This window comes from Lontra canadensis, unplaced genomic scaffold (assembly GCF_010015895.1).
Source record: "Lontra canadensis isolate GAN:19392208 unplaced genomic scaffold, GSC_riverotter_1.0 scaffold2, whole genome shotgun sequence".
Classification (NCBI taxonomy): Eukaryota; Metazoa; Chordata; class Mammalia; order Carnivora; family Mustelidae; genus Lontra; species Lontra canadensis.
Genome location: NW_022630996.1, coordinates 45,960,449 through 45,986,904, shown reverse-complemented (window position 1 = coordinate 45,986,904; position 26,456 = coordinate 45,960,449). Strand labels below are relative to the sequence as shown.

Below are 26,456 nucleotides of genomic sequence, written 5' to 3'. Positions count from 1 at the left end.
ATTATTTAAAAATGAATGGGATGGGGGCTCTTGGGTGGCTTAGTTGGTTAAGTCGTCCGACTCCTGATTTCTGCTCAAGTCATGACCTCAGGGCTGTGAGATGGAGCCCCACCTCAGGCTTGAAGTTGGGCATGGAGGCTGCTGGGGATTTCCTCTCTCCTCTCTCTCTGCGCCTTACCCCCAACTTGTGTGTGTGTTTTCTCTCTCTGTTAAAAAAGAAAAAAAGTAAAAATGAATGGGGATTAAAAGTAATTTTGCCTTTTTGAGACTATTTTGACAGCTTTTGATAATTGGAAACACTGGCATAGAGAGTGGTCCCCCTGGGAAATGTTGAAGATGGTAAAATTTAATTAATCTAGTCGATTGAATTGATTTAAGAAGGAGTGGAGTGTTGCTTGGTGGAGAGATGCAGCTTTGGAAGAGCTAACTTTGCTTCCTCTGGTGTTCGCCTGATGTAGTACTTAATTTAATGTTCGGAAAACTAAGACATTCATTTTCATGTTCACATGTCTCTCAGTTTTTCTGAAACATAGCAAGAGATTTTATATGGAAAATTTAACATTTTACACATGAAGTGTAAATTGACACACTTTTTGAAAACTCAAGAGCTATAAATGTAAAATAAAATTCAAGCTTAAGTAAAAAATGCTGTTAAAAATTATTTCAACCTGAAACCAGATACGTCTTTGTGTATGAAATGCTGTGTGTATCGTGCATGATTGGAATCGAACTTAAGTATTTCATTACCAGACGGATCTATTTAGACATTATTCCAGCTTCTGCTTCATTTTTTTTTTTTTTTCTATTAGCTTCAAGCTCCTGTTGTCCTCAACATGGTTAGGATCCTGAAAATTAAACAGAGCAGCTATTTTCCAACTTTGAGGGACATTTTCACGGCTGTGAAAAATGGTAAGACTCTTGTTTTTTGGTCTGGTGTTGGTGTCCCACCTTATCTTACCCCACCTGCCACCCACCCAGCCTCATCTACCCTTTGCCATTAGCATGTGCATGAGGTGTGATGGCCCTTGGCTCTTCTAAGGATAAATTCATCTTCATCAGTACTTCCTTCTCCAGTAATATTAAACTACTTTTAGGATAGATTGTAGGGACCTAGCAGATGGGCTCCAGATGGAAGTTCTAATCAGAATGTGTGGGAGCAAGGCCTTTGCAGGGGGTGCATGGAAGCCCAACATGGGGGTTTCTTAGTCACTGTGGGGCTACACTTAGTCCAGTAACTCTCTGATAGAGTCTCTGATACTTGGCATCCACCATGCACTTAATTCAAAAGAGCTCAAATTCTTCATCGAAATTTCTGTGAGGATTAAACAAAGAGGACAGTCTGTTTGCCGAATTTTGAACAAGTGCATGCACATGGTGAAAAACTGGAAGTTTCAATGACAAGTCTCCTTGTCCCCTCACTGTCCAGTGTCAGCTCCACCCAGGGGTGACAGCCATCTTGTTTCTTGATTTCTCTTCATGTTTCTTGAGGCATATTTAAGCAAAAAGGAAAACACATGACTGAAGTTTTTAATGTTGCAAATGGAAGATAATTGGAAGATAATAGCTTTTTTGGTTTCTAACATTAGAAAATGACTGCTTAATTTTTTTAAATTTATTAATTATTTTTATTAACATATAATGTATTATTTGCCCCAGGGGTACAGGTTTGTGAATCGTCAGGCTTACACATTTCACAGCACTTACCATAGCACATACCCTCCCCAATGTCCATAACCCAACCACCCTATACCTACTCCCCCACCCCCCAAGCAAACCTCAGTTTGTTTTGTGAGAATTAAGAGTGTCTTATGGTTTGTCTCCCTCCTATCTTATTTTATTTTTTCCTTCCCTTCCCCCCAAAGCCCCCACCCTGCCTCTCAAATTCCTCATATCAGGGAGATCATATGATAATTGTCTTTCTCTGATTGACTTATTTCACTCAGCATAATACCCTCTAGTTCCATCCATGTTGTTGCAAATGGCAAACTTTCATTTCTTTCTTTTCTTTTCTTTTCTTTTCTTTCCTTTTTTTTCTTTTCTTTTCTTTTCTTTTCTTTTTTATAAACATATAATATATTTTTATCCCCAGGGGTACAGGTCTGTGTATCTCCAGGTTTACACACTTCACAGCACTGACCATAGCACATACCCTCCCCAGTGTCCATAACCCCACCCCCCCAACCCCCCTCCCCCCAGCAACCCTCAGTTTGTTTTGTGAGATTAACAGTCACTTATGGTTTGTCTCCCTCCTAATCCGATCTTGTTTCATTTACTCTTCTCCTACCCCCTTAACCCCCCATGTTGCATCTCCTCTTCCTCATATCAGGGAGATCATATGATAGTTGTCTTTCTCCGATTGACTTATTTCGCTAAGCATGATACCCTCTAGTTCCATCCCTGTCGTTGAAAATGGCAAGATTTCATTTCTTTTGATGACTGCATAGTATTCCATTGTGTATATATACCACATCTTCTTTATCCATTCATCTGTTGATGGACATCTAGGTTCTTTCCATAGTTTGGCTATTGTAGACATTGCTGCTATAAATATTCAGGTGCACGTGCCCCTTCGGATCACTACGTTTGTATCTTTAGGGTAAATACCCAGTAGTGCAATTGCTGGGTCATAGGGTAGTTCTATTTTCAACATTTTGAGGAACCTCCATGCTGTTTTCCAGAGTGGCTGCACCAGCTTGCATTCCCACCAACAGTGTAGGAGGGTTCCCCTTTCTCCACATCTTCGCCAGCATCCATCATTTCCTGACTTGTTAATTTTAGCCATTCTGACTTGTGTGAGGTGTTATTTCATTGTGGTTTTGATTTGTATTTCCCTGATGCCGAGTGATGTGGAGCACTTTTTCATGTGTCTGTTGGCCATCTGGATGTCTTCTTTGCAGAAATGTCTGTTCATGTCTTCTGCCCATTTCTTGATTGGATTATTTGTTCTTTGGGTGTTGAGTTTGCTAAGTTCTTTATAGATTTTGGAAACTAGCCTTTTATCTGATATGTCGTTTGTAAATATCTTCTCCCATTCTGTCAGTTGTCTTTTAGTTTTGTTAACTCTTTCCTTTGCTGTGCAAAAGCTTTTGATCTTGATAAAATCCCAATAGTTCATTTTTGCCCTTGCTTCTCTTGCCTTTGGCGATGTTCCTAGGATGATGTTGCTGCGGCTGAGGTCGAAGAGTTTGCCGCCTATGTTCTCCTCAAGGATGTTGATGGATTCCTTTCTCACATTGAGGTCCTTCATCCATTTTGAGTCTATTTTCGTGTGTTGTGTAAGGAAATGGTCCAATTTCATTTTTCTGCATGTGGCTGTCCAATTTTCCCAACACCATTTATTGAAGAGGCTGTCTTTTTTTCCATTGGACATTCTTTCTTGCTTTGTCGAAGATTAGCTGACCATAGAGTTGAAAGTCTATTTCTGGGCTCTCTATTCTGTTCCATTGATCTATGTGTCTGTTTTTGTGCCAGTACCATGCTGTCTTGATGATTACAGCTTTGTAATCGAGCTTGAAGTCCGGAATTGTGATGCCACCAACTTTGGCTTTCTTTTTCAATATTCCTTTGGCTATTCGAAGTCTTTTCTGGTTCCATGTAAATTTTAGGATTATTTGTTCCATTTCTTTGAAAAAAATGGATGGTACTTTGATAGGAATTGCATTAAATGTGTAGATTGCTTTAGGTAGCATAGACATTTTCACAATATTTATTCTTCCAATCCAGGAGCATGGAACATTTTTCCATTTCTTTGTGTCTTCCTCAATTTCTTTCATGAGTACTTTATAGTTTTCTGTGTATAGATTCTTAGTCTCTTTGGTTAGGTTTATTCCTAGGTATCTTATAGTTTTGGGTGCAATTGTAAATGGGATTGACTCCTTAATTTCTCTTTCTTTTGTCTTGTTGTTGGTGTAGAGAAATGCAACTGATTTCTGTGCATTGATTTTATATCCTGACACTTTACTGAATTCCTGTACAAGTTCTAGCAGTTTTGGAATGGAGTCTTTTGGGTTTTCCACATATAGTATCATATCATCTGCGAAGAGTGATAGTTTGACTTCTTCTTTGCTGATTAGGATGCCTTTAATTTCCTTTTGTTGTCTGATTGCTGAGGCTAGGACTTCTAGTACTCTGTTGAATAGCAGTGGTGACAATGGACATCCCTGCCGTGTTCCTGACCTTAGCAGAAAAGCTTTCAGTTTTTCTCCATTGGGAATGATATTTGCGGTGGGTTTTTCATAGATGGCTTTGATAATATTGAGGTATGTGCCCTCTATCCCTACACTTTGAAGAGTTTTGATCAGGAAGGGATGCTGTACTTTGTTAAATGCTTTTTCAGCATCTATGGAGAGTATCATATGGTTCTTGTTCTTTCTTTTATTAATGTGTTGTATCACATTGATTGATTTGCGGATGTTGAACCAACTTTGCAGCCCTGGAATAAATCCCACTTGGTCATGGTGAATAATCCTTTTAATGTACTGTTGAATCCTATTGGCTAGTATTTGGTGAGAATTTTTGCATCTGTGTTCATCAAGGATATTGGTCTGTAGTTCTTTTTTGATGGGATCCTTGTCTGGTTTTGGGATCAAGGTGATGCTGGCCTCATAAAATGAGTTTGGAAGTTTTCCTTCCATTTCTATTTTTTGTAACAGTTTCAAGAGAATAGGTACTAATTCTTCTTGAAATGTTTGGTAGAATTCCTCTGGGAAGCCGTCTGGCCCTGGGCTCTTGTTTGGTGGGAGATTTTTGATGACTGCTTTAATCTCCTTACTGGTTATGGCTCTGTTCAGGTTGTTTATTTCTTCCTGTTTCACTTTTGGTATTTTATACATCTCTAGGAATACATCCATTTCTTCCGATTGTCAAATTTGCTGGCATATAGTTGCTCATATGTTCTTATAATTGCTTGTATTTCTTTGGCATTGGTTGTGCTCTCCTCTTTCATTCATGATTTTATTTGGGTCCTTTCTGTTTTCTTTTTGAAGAAAAGGGGTTTTATCAATCTTACTAATTCTTTCAACAAACCAGCTCCCAGTTTCATTGATCTATTCTACTGTTCTTTTGGTTTCTGTTTCACTGATTTCTGTTCTGATCTTTGTAATTTCTCTTCTCCTGCTGGGTTTAGGCTTTCTTTGCTGTTCTTTCTCTAGCTCCTTTAGGCGTAGGGTTAGGTTGTGTACTTGAGACCTTTCTTGTTTCTTGAGAAAGGCTTGTACTGCTATATACTTTCCTTTGAGGACTGCCTTTGTTATGTCCCACAGATTTTGAACAGTTGTGTTTTCATTTTCATTTGTTTCCATGATTGTTTTTTCAATTCTTCTTTAATTACCTGGTTAACCTATTCATTCTTCAGTAGGATGCTCTTTAGCCTCCATGTATTTGACCTCTTTCCAACTTTCCTCTTGTGATTGAGTTCTAGCTTCAAAGCATTGTGGGCTGAAAATATGCAGGGAATGATTGCAGTCTTTTGGTACCAGTTGAGACCTGATTTATGACCAAGGATGTGATCTATTCTGGAGAATGTTCCATGTGCACTAGAGAAGAATGTGTACTCTGTTCCTTTGGGATGGAATGTTCTGAATATATCTGTGATGTCCATCTGGTCCAGTGTGTCATTTAAGGCCTTTATTTCCTTGTTGATCTTTTGCTTGGATGATCTGTCCATTTCAGTGAGGGGGTTGTTGAAGTCCCCTACTAATATTGTATTATTGTTGATGTGTTTCTTTGATTTTGTCATTAATTGGTTTATATAGTTGGCTGCTCCCACGTTAGGGGCATAGATATTTAAAATTGTTAGATACTTTTGTTGGACAGACCCATTAAATAGGATATAGTGTCCTTCCTCATCTCTTATTATAGTCTTTGGCTTAAAATCTAATTTATCTGATATAAGGATTGCCACCCTATCTTTCTTTTGATGTCCATTAGCATGGTAAATTGTTTTGCACCCCCTCACTTTAAATGAGGTGTCTGGAGGTGTCTTTGGGTCTAAATTAGTTTCTTATAGACAATATATTGATGAGTCTTATTTTTTTATCCATTCTGATAGCCTGTGTCTTTTGATTGGGGCATTTAGCCCATTTATTTTCAGGGTAATTGTTGAAAGATATGAATTTAGTGCCATAGTATTGCCTGTAAGGTGATTGCTACTGTATATTGTCTCTGTTCCTTTCTGGTCTACTACTTTTAGGCTCTCTCTTTGCTTAGAGGACCCCTTTCATAGTTCCTCTAGGGCTGGTTTGGTGTTTGCAAATTCTTTTAATTTTTGTTTGTCCTGGAAGCTTTTTATCTCTCCTTCTATTTTCAATGATAGCCTAGCTGGATATAGTATTCTTGGCTGCATATTTTCCTCATTTAGTGCTCTGAATATATCACGCCAGTTCTTTCTGGCCTGTCAGGTCTCTGTGGATAAGTCCGCTGCCAATCTAATATTTTTACCATTGTATGTTGCAGACTTCTTGTCCCAGGCTGCCTTCAGGATTTTCTCTTTGTCACTAAGACTTGTAAGTTTTACTATTAGATGATGGGGTGTGGACCTATTTTTATTGATTTTGAGGGGGGTTCTCTGAACCTCCTGGATTTTGATGCTTGTTCCCTTTGCTGTATTAGGGAAATTCTCTACTATAATTTGCTCCAATACACCTTCTGCCCCCCTCTCTATTTCTTCTTCTTCTGGAAGCCCAATTATTCTAATATTGTTTCATCTTATGGTATCACTTACCTCTCGAATTCTCCCCTTGATGTCCAGTAGTTGTTTGTCTCTCTTTTTGTCAGTTTCTTTATTCTCTGTCATTTGGTCTTCTATATCACTAATTCTCTCCTCTGCCTCATTTATCCTAGCAGTAAGAGCCTCCATTTTTTATTGCACCTCATTAATAGGTTTTTTGGATTTCAACTTGGTTAGATTTTAATTATTTTATTTCTCCAGAAAGGGTTCCTCTAATATCTTCCATGCATTTCTCAAGCCCAGCTAGCACCTTGAGAATCATCATTCTGAACTCTAGTTCTGACATATTACCAATGTCCATATTGATTAGGTCCCTAGCCGTCAGTACTGCATCTTGTTCTTTTTTTGTGGTGAGTTTTTCTGCCTTGTCATTTTATCCAGGTAAGAATATATGAACAAGAGAATAAAATACTGAAAGGGAGGCAAAGACCCAAAAAATGTATGCTAACCAAATCAGAAGAGACCCAAAACCGGGGGGAGAAGATAGGGGAAAAAAGGAAATAGATATAAAAAAGTTTAAAAATAAATAAATAAATAAATAAATAAATATGGGTATATATAAGGGTATACATGGGTATACATACAAAAATAAGGGTAAACATGATGAAGGGATGGAATATGACTGTAAAGATGAAAATTAAGAAAATTAAGAAAAAATTCTAAAAAAGGAATTGATAGGATAAGTTGGTTGGAAAAATAAAAAATAAGAGGAGAAAATGTTCTCAGGCTGGAGACTAGAACAAAGGCATGTGCTAGATTTAGGGTATATTTTGACCTAGTAGAAGAAATTGTATTCCAAATTTTTAGAGAAAAAAGTATATACAAAAAATAAGGTTAAATACCAATGAAGGGATAAAATATGACTATAACAATGAAGGTTTAAAAGGATTTTATTAGAAAGTTATTGTTATGATAAACTAGTTTAAAAACATTAAAAGAGGAAAGAGGAAAAGTTAAAAAAATAGAATAAGGAAAAAAATAAAATTAGAAAAAAAATTTATCCAAGACTAAAGGATCATGACTAAAATCCATGAATTCTGTGCATTGCTTTCCCCTAGCTCTGGAGTTCCGCTCTTGTCCTTGATTGGTGAGCTTGATATTGGCTGGATGTGTTTGCTGATCTCTTGGGGGAGGGGTCTTTTGCAGTGAGTATCAAATGTCTTTGCCTGAGATGGAATTGCACCACCCTTGCCTGGGGCCAGGCTAAGTAATCTGCTCAGGTTTGCTCTTGGGAGCTTTCCATACAGCTTTAGAGGATGGGAATGAAGATGGTGGCCTCCCAATCTCCAGCCTGTAGGAGCTGAGAGCTCAGGGCCCTACTCTTCAGTGTGCCCTCAGAGCAAAACAGTTCATACCTCCCATCTCCCTGGTCTCCGGCTGTGCTCCATGCTCACCCGGCCTGTGACTGAGCATTTCTCTCTCTGGTGCATGGCCCACTTGGAGTCCCCAAACCCAGCAGATTCCTGCCATGTGCTCCCATGCCACTCCTTCTGGAGGAGGAAGGTGAGTCTCTCCAGATCTGCCACTTAGGGAGTCCCTGCTCAAAGAGCACTGGCCCAACTGTGCCTTGGATCACTGTTTAATGTAAACCTGAGCAGATAGCCCACCCCTCAGTCCCATCTCTGCAGCCGGCTTCCTTTCTTGGATACCTGGGAGCTCTGCCACACTCAGACACCCTGGTCTTTCTGTGACCCCATGGTACCTGAGACTGCACTGTCCCCGTGAGGTCTCCACCCCTGCTTAGCCTCTGGAGTGATGTCCCTCAGTGGAGAAGACTTCTAAAAGTTCTGATTTTGTGCTCTGCTGCTCCACCACTTGCTGGAAAATGGCCCCTCCCGCCTCGGTCTATATTCCTGTCATTTTGGATTCACTTCTCCACCCGTCCTACCTTTCAGAAAGTGGTCGATTTTCTGTTCCTAGAATTGCTGCTCTTCTCTTCTATCTCCTGTTTAGTTTGTAGGTGTTCAGAATGGTTTGATAACTATCTATCTGGACTCCTGGGACCTGATGTCATTTCAGGCTGCTACTCCTCCGCCATCTTGCTTCTCCTAGAGGCTCTTTAATTTCTTCCTATATAGCATATGTAAGTTAGGAAATACTTAAAATACATTTCAGAGTTAGATTATCTCTTCAGGGTTTTCCCCAGAAGCTCTCCTGGGAAGAGGATCATGAGGGGAATATTTGGGTTTGAAGATCTGTCAGATCAGAATTTCTATCCCAGCTCCACTTAGTACATAATAAATTTGCTGAGCCTCCGATTTTCATCAGCCAAACTGGCATATTAACACCTTCCTTGCAGAATTGTTCTGAGGATTAGAGCAATATTTCTCAACCTTGTCATTTTTTTTTTTTCATTCTTTTCACGGTTTATCACCATTGACATTTTGGACAGGATGATTGTTGGTTGTGGGGAGCTGCCCTGTGCATTGCTGGATGTTGAGTGGCATCCATGGCCTCCACCCCCTCCCACCCCCCACCCCCACCCCATTGCAGCTGTGAACATCAAAAATGTCACCAGACATCTCCAAATGAGCCCTGGGGGGCAAAACCTTTGGATTGAAGATAAATTATACTGGGTACATAGTACTAGGCACACAGTGACTTATCTTCAGTGAGCAAAAAGTGCTCAAATTTTTTTCTGTCTTGGTATAAGAGGAAAATTTTCTATGGATAAAGTTTCTGCAGGAACAAATCCCAGGGGTACTCAGGGCCTTAGGAGCACATGGATTTCGAGATTCAGACATAAACTCTTTCAGTAGAACAAGTGGCCCGAAGCCATTGTCAGTTAGACATGCAAGACCCCTTCTCAAGGACGTCCTTGAGGCCTTGTGAAATCACCAGATGTGCTTATTGTACTTGAAAGGCACTTATCAGATGTGATTATTTAATTTTGAAATTAACATTGATAAAAACACTAATTTGAAAGCATGAGTATAACTGGGGAAGAAAACAATTCTTGGATGCTCTCTTTCTTCCAAGGTCTTTATTGTTTAGGTGGACAGAAAAATGGGTTATTGATAAGTGGAGTAATAGGAGTGGTGCATTCCTGACCCTGACAGCTCAAAAAAGTTGGCAGGTTTGTGTTGCTTTGTTTTTTGCCCCTGACAGGAATCTTTTGGGATAACTCCAGAAAATAAGAATCTACTTAATTCCCTACCTTCATAAATAAAGCCTCCTTTCAGTTAATCAAAGGTATTTGTAGTCTCAGGAGCAAAATCCAGTTGGTTGGAGATCCATTCAGGGTACATTAAAATGACTTTTTGTCTGTGTGTGTGTGAGCAGTTTGGGTGAGGGGTGGAGGGGAGGGGCAGAGGGAGGGAGGGAGAGATTCTCCAGCAGGCTTGCTGCCTAGCACAGAGTCTGACTTGGGGCTCGATCTCACAACCCTGAAATCATGACCTGAGCAGAAATCATATTAGGTGCTTAACCAACTGAGGTACCGAGATGCCCATTTTTGTTTTTGTTTTTTAAGTTTTGTTTTTTTTTTTTTTTTGGTTTTTTTTTTTTTTTTTTTTTGACACAGAGAGAGAGAGATCACAAGTAAGCAGAGTGGCAGGCAGAGAGAGAAGGGAAGCAGGCTCCCCGCTGAGCAGAGAGCCCAATGCGGGGCTCGATCCCAGGACCCTGAGATCATGACCTGAGCTGAAAGCAGAGGCTTAAACCACTGAGCCACCCAGGCACCCCATGAGATGTCTGTTTTTTTGAAGTAAGCTCTGCAGCTAGTGTGGGGTTTGCACTGGTCATCCTGAGATTGAGTTGCGTGCTTTACCGATGGAGCCAGCCAGGAATCCCTGAAATTACTAATTTTAATCAAGAGAAAATTTGGATTACATTAAGCATTAATTATTTTCTTCATGTATATCGCATTTTTGGGAAATATTCCTTATTCATCCTGCTTAATGATTTTTAAGATGGAGATAAAATTCATCTCACATAAAAATAACCATTTTGAGTGTAGTGTTGAATGACACTTACTACATTCACAATGTCCTACAGCTCTCACCTCTCTCTAGTTCCAAATTATTTTTTTATCACCTGTATGGGACAATTTTAGTAGTTACATTTTGAATAATATAAAATTCCACAGTCATTGCCTGAGTTACTCTCATAGGACACTGAGATGAGACACTGAAATTGTCTTGATACCAAGTACCTAAGAGGAATTAACATTCCAGTGATGAGCCTGTAACCCCAACCATAAAGTGATGACAAGTTTGCAGACCTGTTTTATTTCTGTAGTTTCGTGCAGTTGGGTAAATATCCTTAGATCTTAAAGGTGTATTTTCCCAGTGAGTGTTGCGTCATGCTTTCCTTGGGCTCTGTAGGTAACGACACCAGGGCTTGCTTGGATGGCTGCTACATGCAGACTGTGTGTAAGTCTTCCAAATCCATAGTGGCTCAGTTGTGGTGTCCCTATTTAAGTATAGCCATGTTCTTTAGCATTGTTTGCTTGAACTTGTAAAGTGTATTTAAAAAAGGAGACTACAGCCTATTGATGGTGGTTTTCGTTCCTCTTAGCGCTCCTGGAAGCCCAAGATGTGGAGCTTTACCTGAGACCCCTGAGAAGACATGTTCGGTGTCTCCAGGAGACAGAATTCCCTCAGATCCGTGCGCTCATCGCCCCGTTATTTCATACCACCTGCCTCATCTGGAGTCATTCCAAGTTTTATAATACTCCTGCTCGGATTATAGTCCTATTGCAAGAGTTTTGTAACCTCTTTATTAACCAGGTATGTGGTATTAAAAAAAAAAAAAAGGAAGAACCATCATTGCCATGTGGTAGGTTTTAATAAACCAATGACAAGCAAATAAATGTAGTCTTTAGTAAGAATACCATTTTCCTTTGTTTTTTTTTTTTTCAGAAAGGACCTTTATGGTAACAAAGACCAGGTGACTTTTTATTCTAAATGGCAGAAAAGCTCTGGAAATCTGTCCAGTGCATTCAAATGACAGTTTGTTACTGGATTGAATACTCTACCTTTCTTCAAAGAGATTGAAGGCAGCTTCTAATAAAAGGCAGATAGTTGGGCACCTTGGTGGCTCAGTTGGCTAAACATCTGACTGCTGATTTTGGCTCTGGTCATGATCTCAGTGTTGTGGGATTGAGCCCTATTTCGGGCTCCAGCACTGGGCCTGGAGCCTGCTTGAGATTCTCCCTCTCCATCAGCCCCTCTCCCACTCCCCCTTCTCAAAATATTAAATAAGAAAAGGCAGATAGACATGGTCCTTTCTTCGAAGCTTTCTCTTTGGTTTCCACAGGAACACTAAATGATGGGAGACTTTTGGAAAATAAAGAGAACCTGGCTGAGAAAGAATGCTGAAAAGTAGTAATGCAATTTATTAAAAAATGGATTCAGGGGCACCTGGATTGGTCAGCTGGGTTGGGCCTCTGCCTTCTGCTCAGGTCATGATCTCAGGGTCCTGGGATCGAGCCCCGCATCAGGCTCTCTGCTCAGCAGGGAGCCTGCTTCCCCCTCTTTCTCTGTCTGCCTCTCTGCCTACTTGTGATCTATCTCTCTGTTAAATAAATAAATAAAATCTTTTTTAAAAAGTTGATTCATAGTTGACCTTTAAAAATCTCCAGTTTATATTTGTTTCTCTATTCTTCACTTAGAAAATGTTTTAAAAAATTGGACTGCATCCTTAAATATTCTTTATGAACTTTAATTCTTCATGCATCCATAAAATCAGAGAATATTGTATAATTCGAGAGCTAAAAGATAGTTGGAGGGCACATAACCCTGTGGTTCTCAGTTGGGGCTGTGTCTGAGTCTGCTTGAGCTGCTGTAATGAAATACCATAGACCGGGGTGGCTTTATTTTCAGAAATAGTTTTCTCACAGTTTCGGAGTTGGGGACTCAGATCAAAGTGCCAGTATGGCCATGTTCTGTTGAGTTTTCTTTTTTCCTGGCTTGCAGTCGCTGTGTTTTTCTCTGTGTCCTCACATGGAGTGGGGGTGGGAGAGCTCTTTTTCTCTTCTTATAAAGTCACAGTCCTATGACATGAGGGTCCTGCTCTTAGGACTCCATGTAACCATAATCATCTCCTGAAAGACCCATTTCTAGACAGTTACATTGGTGAATAGGGCTTCAGCATATGAGCTTGGAAAGAGAGACCGACCATTCTCTAGGTAGCAAACTCCGTAAGCAGGAAGTATGTCTGAACCACTAAGGAGTTCTTGTAAAACAAATGCCAGAGAAGCAGGATCTGTGTCTGTATGGCTTGGACTGTGAGTTGTTAACGTTGCTTTCCATGAGAAGTGGATTGCCTCCAGCTGCAATGGACAATCTGAAGGAGAAAAAAAAAGTATAAATTCATGTGAACTGGAAAGTTAAGAATGTAGTGGCTTCTGGAACAGCTTGTTTCAGAGGTCTCAGATGATAATTTCAAAGCTCGCCGTCATCCTCCATTTTGGTCGCTTTATTTTGGACTTTATTCTCATCACTTGTTAAGTAAGATGGCTTTTAGTACTCTAGCTATGTCCCCTTTTCATAGAGTAACTTCCCTGGAAAGGGACTGTCCTCCTTGCTTAGTTCCGGTCCAGTGGGTTCTGATTCCATTCTGAGATCAATCTTTGTGGCAGAGGAGATAGGCTACTTGGGACAGTTCTGGGTCACTTGCTTAGAGGAGGTTGGATGACTGTGATTGACCTAAATCTTGGATCTAGACTAATGCCTCCCAGTGGTGTTGACATTGTGACTCACATGGAAAATAAAAATGCTTTACTGTACAGTTGGGTGAGTTGGAGAGCATTTGGAACCCTGGAAGTGTGCTCGTAGACCAGGCAAACAGCTTGCAGCCTCTGCTGCCCCAGGCCCCAGAGCCTTGCTGTTACAAGCAGTAGAGAGAACATGGTGGTAGGATGAACAGCAGTGGTTTGGGAACTGTATTTCAATCCAATTTCTGATATTTTTTTAGACAAATTACCTGAGACTTGAAAAATGACCTTATTTGCTGAATTACCCTGAGAATTTAGGGTGAAATCCAGATTAAAGAATGGGTCTCCTAACTTGTGAGATAGAGTTTAGTAGTGTGTGCATGTGCATGTGTGTGTTTCTCTCTGGTTTTAAAGAGGTGGAGAATATGGAGAGGGACTTTGGCCTCAGACCAACCTGAAGTCAATTCTTATCGAAATACTTAAGGCGGAGTGAAATTGGTTCTTGACAACTCAGTTTCCATAGCTGTAAGTGAGGGTAATGCCCAGTTCATGGGCTGTTTTGAGGATCAAGAGGTAACCTAAATTGAGTGCCCAGTGTGACATTTAACAGGGGCTCAGTCGAAGCTAGTTCTAAGCTATTGACCTTCAAATTAGTTGCAGCTATTGATGGGAGATAACAACAACAACCGGTCAGTTCCTTGCTATATTCTCTCCTCTGGCTTTGTTCTATTTCTTTCTTTGTTGGTCAGCAAGTATGCTAGGTCCTAATGGCTTTGCATCTCCATTTTAAAGATCTTGATCCCTATTGAAGTCAGCAATGTATTCTCACAACTTCTGCTATACCCATTTTAAAGGATCCTCATATTTTGAGATTTACTAAAACTTAATACTACAAAGCCCTGCTAATTTATCAACTCCAAAGGTGATTATCTGTTGCAGTAAGTGGTTTTTAAGAAGTGCTTTAGACCTGTGATCCCTGGCCTCTAGTCTATGGCATGGCCAGTTTGCCAAGCTCCCAAGCAAATAATGTAGCTTTCCTTGTTGCTTAGTATTTCTGGCTCCTGTCCAAATGTTCTGATGACCTGATTTCCCTGATTCTCAAGTGGACTTGGTAGTGAAGGTGCCCCAACATGTTACGAATCACAAATCAGTAATGGGCCAACTTTCATACCTGGGTCCCCTGAACAGCTGAGCTCTCCCCAAGTCTTCCCCAGTGATCTTCTGTCTAGTTTATTTCTTATGTTAACAAGCAGTATATAGTGCCTTTTATTTGCGAGGAACTCTTCTAAGCCTTTACAGAAACTAAAAATGTAATTCCCTATCAATGCTGTGACAGAGATGCTATTAGTAATCCGTTTTATAATTTTAAAAAATCCCTTGAACTCAAGAGAAGACAAATAGCTTTCCTAAGGTCACCCAGTTTTTAAGTGGCACAGTTTCTTAGCCATTACACTAGGCCCCATATTTTAAAATAACAGTTTTGATTTTTAATTACAATGTAATATGTGGTATACTAATGATAATTATAAAATATTTTCATCACATACAATTTATAATAATAGAAATAGTCCTGCACATCTATCACCATAAAATTCAGCCTTCCTATATTTCATATTCTCAAAACTTACATGTATTTATGCATTTTATCACACATATAATTATTTTTTTATTAACTCCTTGAAAAATTATTTTATTGTTGGATATTTAGGCTGCTTCCAGTCTCCTCTGTTATACACAATGTGCAGAAAATGATTTTATATGAGAGTCCCTTTTTCCTTAACTTGGGTCATCGGTTTAATATAAATTCCTGGTAATGATCAAAGGGTGCAATGTTTTCATGACCCTTGAATAATTTTTGATATTTACAAATTCTTTTTTAAAAGGTTGTATCAATTACATTGCTATTACCAATATGTAAAACATTTTATTATAATTCACCAGCTTTGAACATTACCTTTTTTTTTTTTTAAAGATTTTATTTATTTGAGAGCAAGAAAGAGTGAGCATGAGTGGGGTGAGGGGCAGAGGGAGAAGCAGACTCCCCTCTGAGCAGGGAGGCCAATGTGGACTCCATTCCAGGAACCCAGATCATGACCTGAGCTGCAGGCAGACGCTTAACCAACTGATCCACCCAGGCAACCTGAGAACTACAATTTTTTAAAAAATTGGGACGATTTATTGGGTATATGGTGGTACCATCTTGTTTAATTTTTACCTTGAACAATTTTTTAAGATTTTATTTATTTGGCAGACAGAGATCACAAGTAGGGAGAGAGGCAGGCAGAGAGAGAGGAGGAAGCCGGCTCCCTGCTAAGCAGAGAGCCTGATGCAGGGCTCGATCCCAGGACCCTGAGATCATGACCTGAGCCTAAGGCAGAGGCTTTAACCCACTGAGCCACCCAGGTGCCCCAGTACCTTGCACAATTTTGTGTTTTTTATAATTTCATAATGTAGCTTTCATGTACTTTGTATATACTTTGAATATACTTTGTATATACTTTGAATCTATTGACCTTTAAGTGTTTATAAAACATTTGAACCCTTGCTGTGTTAAACATTAGAGGTAATTTGGCATTCTATCATATGTATTTGGCTAATACATCAATGTAATATTTTAAATTTCTGTGGTATTTAAAAATTTTAGAAAAGTATTGTTTAAATTGAGGAGGTCTCACTTAAATTTCGGTGTTCCACCCTCCACTGCTAAGTTAGAGATCTCACAGCACTGGCTGTATCATGACCATTGGCACAGTCTGTTATAGGAGCTTTGGGTACCCCTTTGGAAAGGTCATGTGCTGTCTAGATAACCATGGTCTCCACCATTTGCTGTTATTCCTGGTTGGTTCCATTCATTTTCATTCTATGACCAATCTTTCTAGGCATTCCAATTTCAGATCCTTTTTATTTTAGAAGTAAATATGTTTCTCTTCCCTTGTTTTCTAACAGTGGCCATTAACAGTCATTTAGGCTGGATTTATAAAAGGCATCATCTCTTCATTGGCCACCTGGCCACCTCAGTTGATGGCATACTGGAGTTTTGAGAATGGTGTCTTTTTTTTTTTTTTTTTAATGGTTTGCTTCTTTTCTCTGGTAACCTGACTCTATTCCCTATTTGTTGTACCTCATTACCACTCTAGGCCCACCACTCTGTTCCATGGCTCAGTATCTCTTTTGTGGATATTGTTCTTAAAGATCCTAGATGAAGAGATGTGCCCGGGTGGCTCAGTCTGTTAAGCATCTGCCTTTGGCTCAGGTCATGATCCTAGGGTCCTGGGATCGAGTCCTGCATCAGGCTCCCTGCTCAGTTGGGAGTCTGCTTCTCTCTTAACCTCTGATGTTCCACCCTGCTTTTGCTCTCTCTCTCTCTTTCTCTCTCTGTCAAATAAAGAAAAAATAAAACCTTTGTCAAAAAAGATCCTAGGTGAAGAAAAGTTTTAAGTCTGAGAGGTCAGCTTGGAAAAGAGATGTCGTGTTTGAGCAAAAATAAAAATCCATAAAAGCACATTTAAAAAAAGCAGCTGAGAACTGGCATCCAGCTAACACAGTCTCGCAGATAAATTGCTTAATTAATAATTGATTAATTGGCTTATTGATAAATTGGTTAGCAGTATTTTAGTGTATAAGGCCTCTGAGTGGGGACCAGTTCATCCTAAATCCCATGGGTTTTTGATGTGCGCTGAGACCCTTGAGTATGAGAGAATAGAGTACTCATGGTCGGGTGTGCTCCAGAGTGTTGCTGTAGGAAGCAGAAAAGAATTCAGAGTTTAAGAGCTAAAAGGAATTTTGAGGTTCACTTAATTCATCTCGCTCCTTTCAGAGATGAGGAAACTGAGATCCTCTGAGATAATTTAGCTAATATCACAAAAGCAGTTAGTAGCCCCTAACTGGATCATAACTGCCTCCTGCTGATCGTTTGTTCCTCACACACCCTGCTGCTCATTGAAATGATACAGACTAGATTTTCTTAGGGTATTTAGTATGATGAGTACCGTACCCTTGTCTTTGGGAGATTAATTGCTGTGATTGTGTCATTTGTGTGAAGGTCCATCAGGAGGAGTAAGAATGAAAGTAAGAACAGCTTGCCTGGATGTGAAGTTAGATGCAGGTAATTAAGTCACTGGGGGCTCCTGAAACGGAGAAGGCAATTGAGTTATTGCCACAGATTTTTTTTTTTTTTTTAAGCTTCCTGAAAGGACAAAGGACACATTTTTTATAAAGCGTACATAAAGATAAAGGTCTCTGGAAATCCTAGCCTGTACCAAAATGTTGACTCCTTTATAACATGCATTGCTAAGGGATTACTGGTGGTTCTCGTCAGTGTTCTCTGTGCAGTGTTCGCAGCGTACAGGCCATGTACGCTCTTCCAGGCAGTTGCAGTGGGAAGTAAGAGCACAGATGGGTGATCTACAGCTCAAACTCAAAGAATTCTAATCTGTAGGGGTTTTAGAAGCTAAACATGAGTTTTTTTACTTACAAATTATGGCACAGTCTATATTACATGTAAAACTATGACCATTTGTGGGGGAAGAATACTATGTCTACATTTAGGAAAAAATCCTTCCATCTGGTAGGTGAACTCAATGGCTTTCATTATGTACTCCACTGAGATAGGTAACAACTTTCTAAGCAACCACCACATTCAAGGAACAAAATTTAAGCCTACGTTTTATGTGAGTTGAAGATGTTTCGGGAAGAAATAGTGTACAAAAGATCCTATAGAATTTATATTTTCTTGAAGTCCTTAAAGAGGGAAATTCTGAATATTCCTAACAAATATGGGTAGGGAAGGCCTGGAAGGTACCTAGATGTGACTGTCCTATGAGAAATTGACCAGTGTACATGAATCTGCTACTAGAGTCTTTTTTTTTTTTTTTTTTTTAAATAAGTCTCCATGCTGAACATGGGGCTTGAACTTTTGCCTCTGAGATCAATGGTCATGTGCTCTACTGACAGAGCCAGCCAGATGCCCCTGCATGGGTCTTTCTTTTAAAAAACCCTCTTACCTTTCCATTTCCTCTACTTAAAACTAGTTTATATAGCATTATTTCCACTAGATTTTATGTCCCATAATGTTAGTAGAAGAGATGCTTGCTACCGTAAGAAAATTGCTGGTGTGACCCTTAACGATATGAGCTCTCTCACCTTTACAGATGACCCACTGCTACCAGGTAAGGTGACCATATTTTTTAAAGCCCATGGTCTTCAAGAGTTCCCCTTCTGGTTTGTGTATTTCTTTATATGAAGGAAAAATTATGCAGAATATTCATAGTGAGAATACCCATGCAAATTCTCATTATATAGTTGTCATACCTGCAAAGCTTAGCAAAAACTTAGTCATTGCTAGAAAGTGTATTCGGAAATTGTAGAGTCTCCTGTGGATAATTCTAATGTATACAAGTATGTCATTGAAATCCCAGTATCTGAATTTCTAGAATTTATTTTTTGTCTCACAGCATTGCTAGCTCAATTCAAGGATGTTTCATTTAAAACATGCATTGAGGGGTGCCTGAGTGGCTCAATCCACTCCGTGTCTCACTCTTGGTTTCCACTCAGGTCAGGCTCAGTGTGGAGTATTCTTGTCCCTTTCCCTCTCCCTCTGTCCCTCTACCTCCCCCCAGTGCGTCTCACGCTCTCAAATAAAATCTTAAAAAGCAAAAACAAAACAAAAGGATTGAGGGGTACCTGGGTAGCTCAGTCTGTTAAGTGTGTCTGCCTTCTGCCTGGTCATGATCCTGGGGTCCTGGAATTGAGCCCCTTGTTGGGCTCCTTGCTCAGCAGGGAGCCTGCCTCTCCTCTCTCTCTGAGCCTCTCCACATGCTTTCTCTTGAGTAAATAAACAAAACCTTAAAAAAAAAAAAAGATTCATTGAAAAAAAAATTCATTGAAACAGGTGTTTTCACTAAAAAAACCTTTTTTTTTTTAAAACATATTTTTGATCAGAGTTTCCTTTTATTAAAACCTAGGCAATAGCTTACCTTTCACCTGAAGATCTTTTGAAAGGCGAAGTTGAAGACTCTTTGGAAAAGATTCAGGTGGCCATTAACATCTTAAAGACTTTCAAAAAGTCTTTTTTCGACTACAGAAAAGAATTGGCAAGCTATTTTAAGGAAAACAAGGAGCTAAAACCGTGGGATTTCCAGTCTCAACTGGTGTTTTGTAGATTTGACAAATTTCTGGACCGTTTCATGAAAATAGAGGTATTTATTGACTTGTGATTTATTTGTATTGTGGATGGGTTAAAAAAATCTTGTTTTCTGTATCATTTGGGAGATAGTTTATTCTGTTTGGGTGGGAGAGAGGAAGGTCTCCTTTCTGGATTATTATGAAGTGCTGACAAGGCCAATGCTGTTAAGGTTATTTTTATAAGCTTTACTTTGATTTCTTTCTTTCTTTTCTTTTTTTAATTCATTTTTTATTCTTTTAGTATACTGAATATATGTGAGACTCTCTTATGTATTAGTGATCTTTGACTTCTAACTTAATAAGCTCTTGGAAGACCATTGTAAATCAAGAATTTCTACTATCCCTGGAAAACCCATTTGATTATCTAAATGCCACACTATCTTTCAGAATATCAATATATGGACTATAAAAATACTAAAGCCCATCATAAAAAAAAGAACATGGAAATATGTGCTGTGTGTCAATGTTTTTCAGATACTTTAAAAACAAACATTGAATACACGCATGTACAAACATTCACACACGTAGTTGGAGCCAACTGGCTAAGGGTTTTTTTTTAAAGCAGGGGATCTAGTGGCAGTGCTTTCGGCTCTTTGTAAAGCTATTTCAAGTTTGGACTTTCTTGTTGTCATAAAATTTGTTGTATTTCATCCAAAATTAGAACTGTGTGTTTTGAAAATTCCCATCCCTTAATCAGCCTGAATGCCTCTCAAAGTCTAAGAGCTAAATGCCTAACTAGGGGTGTCTTTCCTTAACAGTCTTATGCCCCCTCTCAGTAAGGGAGGTAATTCACTGCAAAGTGGAGGCTGAAGATAGGATTTTAGATCTATCTGAGGGGATCTGAGGTAGGGTTAGAAGGATGTAAAAGTACAGAATCATATGTTTAGCTCTGGTAAAGTAGGTGTTGCCTGGACTGCTGGAAAATTCTCAGGAAATGTGAAAATGGGAATATGATTTTAAAACCAGTAACTTTGTTCATTTAAATCATTTATAATTTTCTGTCATGTAAGTGTACATTAAATTGCTGATTTTTTTTTGAATGCTTGAAAGTGTTTCATCTTTGCAACTTTAAACTGCTCCCGTCCTGTTCAAGGTGGTGGAAAGATCTTTATTGTACTGTGTTTTTACCAAGGATATATTTGTCGCCATATTGGAATTTGAAAAACTGGAAAGACTTGAATTTGGTGGTACCAAAGGAGCGATTTTAAATGGACAAATCCACGAGATGATGGAGGAATTTATGGGACTATGTGAAGTTTTTAAACAGAGCACTTATGACCCATCTGATTACAATAATACGGTAATATTATACCTTCGCATTTTCATTGCATAGAACCTTATAATTTTAAAGCTAGAAAGGATGGAAGGTCAGAGTGGTAATAGGTACTGCCCGGTAGAATCTCTCTAGGATGAAAGAGGTTAAATGACTTGCCCGAAGTCTCTCATCTACTTAGTGGTAGATCAGGGACTGGAACTTAGGCCTTTGCGTTTAGAAGTGGAGAACATTGACAGCTGTTTCTAATGTAGCAGTGGACTCAGTCTAGATTTGTTTCTGGCTTATGGGTACTGAAAAGGAAGTTTTCAGATTAACTCATTTCTGTATGACTGATGTCTCTGTAATTTGTGTGTTTTATTTTGTCCTTTTCCTGAATCACTGGATAATTTTTTGGTCTATTTGAACATTTCGTTTTAGCCTATTCACTACATATATTATGAAGATGTATATTGTCTCTCACATATTTTTGCTGTTCTTCTTTAGTGTTCTTTGTAGTTTCATAATTTCAGGCTCAAGGAAATAAGGGGAAGCTTTCAGACGTAGGTGCTTCTGTTTTCTGCCATTCCCAGCCCGTTAGTGGCCAGGGAGTTGCCTGGGAGGCTCCCTGAAGCTCTAGGATAAGAATAGCGTCATTTCAGTTGTCGGCCAAGAGCGGTAAAGTCTGGGTATGAAAAAAAGAAAAGAAAAAAAGGATTTCGCTCTTGTCTTCTTTTTTTTTTTTTTATACAGAATGTGAATTTCTTCACTGTTGTGCTTATATTTGGTCAAATAATGGGTTATGTGTAATGCACAAGTGCAGTGAGTTAGCCTTATTAAAGACAAGGTCAGCAGACTTAATCATTTTGAACTCTAGTCCGCTTGTGGAAGTAACGGCAAGAGGATGTGGCCGTTATGTGTCCTGCTATTTTGTGCAAAAGTAGGAGGAACCTAGGACCCTGGTGAGTAAGAGCCTGAGCTCATCTCCAGAGCCTGTAAGATGTCTCTCCCACGTGGTGGGCATTCCAGGAATCTGGAGGGAATATAACTCTTGCAGTGCCTTGGCTTAGCTCTCCTGAGCAACTTGGCAGAGAAGTGTGAGACCCACTGCGCAGGGACTCCTCGGATGCACCTGAGTAGCTAAGTCTGGATTGCCCCATGGTGGGAACACCTGGCAGGTTTTCAGAGTGCAGGGGTTGGAGAAGGAGGTGAGGTTCAGCTGATGTCACTACCTTGGCCATGCCAGAGGTCCTGAGTTTATCCCTCTCTTCCCAAAGCCTGGCAGAGTCGCAAACAAGGAGGAATACAATATTCATTTGCTCCTAACATACGTATTTGCTTAGTATTTGTATTTTGGTATTGAGTATTTTGAAGTCCCATTTATTTTGTGAGTAAAATGGGCAAGGCTTACTCCTTTTTTTTTTTTTTTTTTTTAAGATTTATCTATTTTAGAGAGAGTGCATGCACAAGCAGGGGGAGGGCCAGAGGGAGATCTCAAGTAGACTCCCTGCTGAGTACAGAGCCCACACTGGCCCCTTGGTCTCACTGCAAGATCATGCCCCAAGCCCTAAATGAAGAGTGAGACCCCCAGCCGACTGCACCCCCCAGGTGCCCCAGGGCTCACTTCTGATGTCCGTGTCTGGGGTGAGACATTAATAACCTGGCCTCGAAGTTCTTCATCCTCCTCTCTGGGTGTTTCTCTTTAGAAGAGAACCTAGACGCTCCTTGACTTTGGGCCTTCCTTAAAATTAAAATACTATTTAACTAAAAGTTCATTTAATTGCTTTTCTTATGTTGAAGAGTTTTGCCTTTGGTTTCTTTTGAAGATTTTATTTATTTGTCAGAGAGACAGAGAGAAAGTGCAAAAGCAGGGGCAGTGGAAGGCAGAGGGAGAAGTAGGCTCTCCGCTGAGCAGGGAGCCCGATGCGGGGCTCAATCCCAGGACCTTGGAATCATGACCTGAGCTGAAGGCAAACCCTTAACCTACTGAGCCACCCAGGTGCCCCAAGCTTTGCCCTGGTTATCAGTGTTGCCTCAGAATGTTGCAATGATTATGTATTTTTAGCTTAATAAGCTTTATCTGGGGCTTTTTAGCTGAATTCCTTGTATTGATTTTTATGATGAATTGGTAATTTTTAGGAGACATTTTCTGAAATTATTTCCAGCCTAGTATATTCATACAGTCATATCCACATGCCCACCACGTGCCCTTCTCTTCCCACTGCATATACTTTTGCATGTTCCCTGGTCCCCAGTTAATATACACGAGCGCTAAAATAGTAGTTGATTGTATCATGACTTTAGTATAATAATGGTTCAAATATGTTTCAGTAAATTAAAGAAATAATTGCTGATTTGCATTTGGATGTACTAGTATTTGTTTCTTTCAATCACTCTCAAGCCTATAATCAGGCAAAAGAGGTGTGCCACTGTGGTCCATTTATAGAACATAGGGATTTTCTCAGGCATATCCTTAAAAATATTTCTAGGTTTCTCAATTATTTTTGAATAGAAAGATCACTTCAGGCATTTCTTGGGCTTCTTCCTATGGAATTTTGAGATTTAGACAATAAAGGGGAGAGACTTGGATTATTTATTTATTGTTGAAATTGATTTGACATTTAACATCGTGTAGATTTAAGGTATACAACTTGTTAATTTCAGACATTCATATATTGTGATACTGTCATTGTAGTGAAAACTACCACCTCTCTCACACCACGTAATTATATTTTCTTTTTAGTGGTTGGAATCATTATGTTCTAGTCACTTAGCAAGTTTGATATTAAATGAATATAGACACAACAGTATTGTATTAAAATAACTTGCTAAGAGATTTGCTTTATTAGTTGTATTTAATAGCTAGCCAGATCACTTCAGGCCCGGCAGCTTTCCTTTGCTGACATTTTGAGGTGTTACTTGCGTAGTTATCTGGAGAATTTTCTTTAATCAGGGGTAGTGGCTATTTGTGAAAGGAATGTCCTGGCTCCACTTAGTCTCTGTTAATCAGAGTCCGTTAATATTTACTGAGTAATTGCTAGGTACCAGGAGTTATGCCGAATCTTCACACATTCCTGTTTCATTCTCACTGTAATCCTGAGAGTGATGTCCAGGCGGATAACAAGCAAATTACCTGAGACGCCGCCGCCGTGGTCCCCTGGGAGGGGACCCGGTTCCAGCCCCAAACTCTGAAGCCCATGCCAGCACTCTCCCCTGTGCCACTCTGACTCTTCAGTATTTGCCTTGTTGTCTCCTCATTGAAATGAAGGGAATAAGTTCATCTGGGCAGGGGGGCTGGTGCTGTGGTCGGAGGAATCAACCTGAGCGCCTGTGCCCCAAGCTGAGCTGATCCCAAGATACAGTATCTTTTGCTTCCAGTCTGTCATTATACCAGAATCTAAAATACATTTTCCAAGTTGTTCTTTAGTTAACCCATACTAGGTTGTATTCCAGTTCCTACAGTTTGTCCTCTGCTCTGTTCTAGCCTACCGAATGATTAGTTCTTCTGTTACTGTATGTAGCATTTTCTAATTTTAGTGATAAAAACTTGTTAGCCATCTACAGGATTTTCCTATGTCCTACCTGCTTATTTTTTTAGATAAAATTTATTCTTTAAAAGCATGACACTTTTTTGAAAACATATCCTGCAAAAAGGTAGTCTCCTACTTCTTATCCTGCTGTCTTATTCCTTAATTTTCCACTTTTTTCTCCCCAAAGGCATCTACCATTAGGAGTTTCTTGTATAATATTCCAGCAATACTTGGTTCATGCACTAGCAAGTCCATGGGTGGGTTCTCTTGCATTCTGCTTTTGCACAGATAGCCTTCTCTGCACACCACTTACACCTTGCTTTCGTCACTTAATGTAGTTTGGCAGTCATTTTGTATCACTACAAAGGCATTGCCTACTTTTTAAAGAATTGCATCTTATTCCATTGTATTTATGACTATTTATTTTTAAATGTTAAAGTAGTAGATAACATTCTTTAAAGATACATTTAGGAACTTCTGCTTCTGGGAAGATGAAATAGATGTTTAGGAACTTCTTCTGGGAAGATGAAATAGATATACTTTTCCATATACCTTTTAGTAAGTAGGGCTAAAGCATTTTTATATAAAATTGTTACCTGAAATTTACCTAGACATGGGACTGGATACACTGGCAACCTGGAAACACCAATGAGCACAGACATAACTTGCCCCAGTAAAAGCCTGATCTCTCTTAAGAAGGGAGCAGCATAGTAAGAAAACTTGTAGACCTAATCTCTCTAGTTCAGCCAAACCCTACAGAAGAAACTGTGTCCTACTCCCATTCATGCCAGCAAAGACCGAGTGGGGAGCCTAGACTTAAAATCAGTCTGGGGAAGCCTAGGTGGCTCAGTCAGTTAAGCATCTTCCTTTGGCTTAGGTCCTGATCCTGGGGTCCTGGGATCAAGTCCCACATTGGGCTCCCTGTCCCTTCTTGCCTGCCCCTCCCCCTGCTTGTTCTCTTTCTCCCCCTCTCTCTTTCCTTCTCTCTGTCTGTCTCTCTCTGGCAAATAAATAAAATCTTAAAGAAGTCTGTAACAGGTGCCTCAGCACCCTCCCCCCACCCCCCACCGGGATGGTGCCAGAGATTGGGTAATTAGAGAGCTGTGATTGTCATCCTGCCTGGACACTAAAGAGCTCCCACTTTGTTGTGTCAGTGGAGACCCCATGAGAATCCTCGACTTTCTTCCTAATCCAGTAACATACTTAGCCCACTGGGGTAGTGTCAGAGGAATCCTGCTGGAGAGTCAGGACTTTGACCATGGCCAAGTGGTAACCAAGTCACCTGCACTGGCATCTGTGGAGACCACATGGGGAACTTGAATACCCAGTTATGGTAAAGAGCTCCTCACACTTCGGTATCAACCAATGCCAAGGGAGAACATGGATGTCTATCTCTACCTACAGTGATGAGGCTGGAGCAGTATTGGAGAAAATCAGCGAAAACAAGTTTCAAGATCCAGTGTCTCATAATATAAAAATGTCCAGGGTCAATTGAAAATGACTTGTTATACCAAGAGCCAAGAAGGTCTCCTCTGAATGAGAAAGACCACTAATAGATAGCAACATGGAAATGACAGAGATGTTAGAATTCTCTCACGGATTCACGGATTTTAAAGAGCCAGGCTAAAAATGCTTCAATAAGTAATTATGAACATACTTGAAACAAATGAAAAAGCAGCCTCAGTAAAGAAATACAAAGTTTCAGCAAATAGATGATAGAATGAATGAATTTTAGAGCTGAAAATAGAACAAAATATGAAGCACTGGGATATGGAATTCTGTGGCAGAATGGAGGAATAAAGAATTCACGCACTGGAGGGTGCCTGGGTGGCTCAGTGGATTAAGCCTCTGCCTTCAGCCCAGGTCATGATCTCAGGGTCCTGGGATCAAGCCCTGCATCAGGCTCTCTGCTCGGCAGGGAGCCTGTTTCTCCCTCTCTCTCTGCCTGTCTCTCTGTCTACTTATGATCTCTCTCTCTCTCTGTCAAATAAATAAAATCTTAGAAAACCAAACATGCACTGGAAAGTAGAGCAATAGAGACCCCTCAGTCTGAACACTAGGGAGGGCTAGACAAAGAGAAAGAGCAGAGCCTCTGGGGCTTGTGGG

The 26,456-nt window shown here is 39.8% G+C and overlaps 1 protein-coding gene across 1 annotated transcript in view; it reads left to right on the top strand.

Moving 5' to 3' along the window:
• DNAH11 (dynein axonemal heavy chain 11) overlaps positions 1-26,456 on the top strand; it is a 317,403-nt gene that overhangs the window by 11,053 nt on the left and 279,894 nt on the right. The window contains exons 5-8 of the mRNA XM_032873525.1: positions 810-909; positions 11,246-11,457; positions 19,349-19,582; positions 20,701-20,868. Of these exons, the coding sequence (XP_032729416.1) occupies positions 810-909; positions 11,246-11,457; positions 19,349-19,582; positions 20,701-20,868 (714 nt within the window). The remainder of the gene's footprint in view (positions 1-809; positions 910-11,245; positions 11,458-19,348; positions 19,583-20,700; positions 20,869-26,456) is intronic.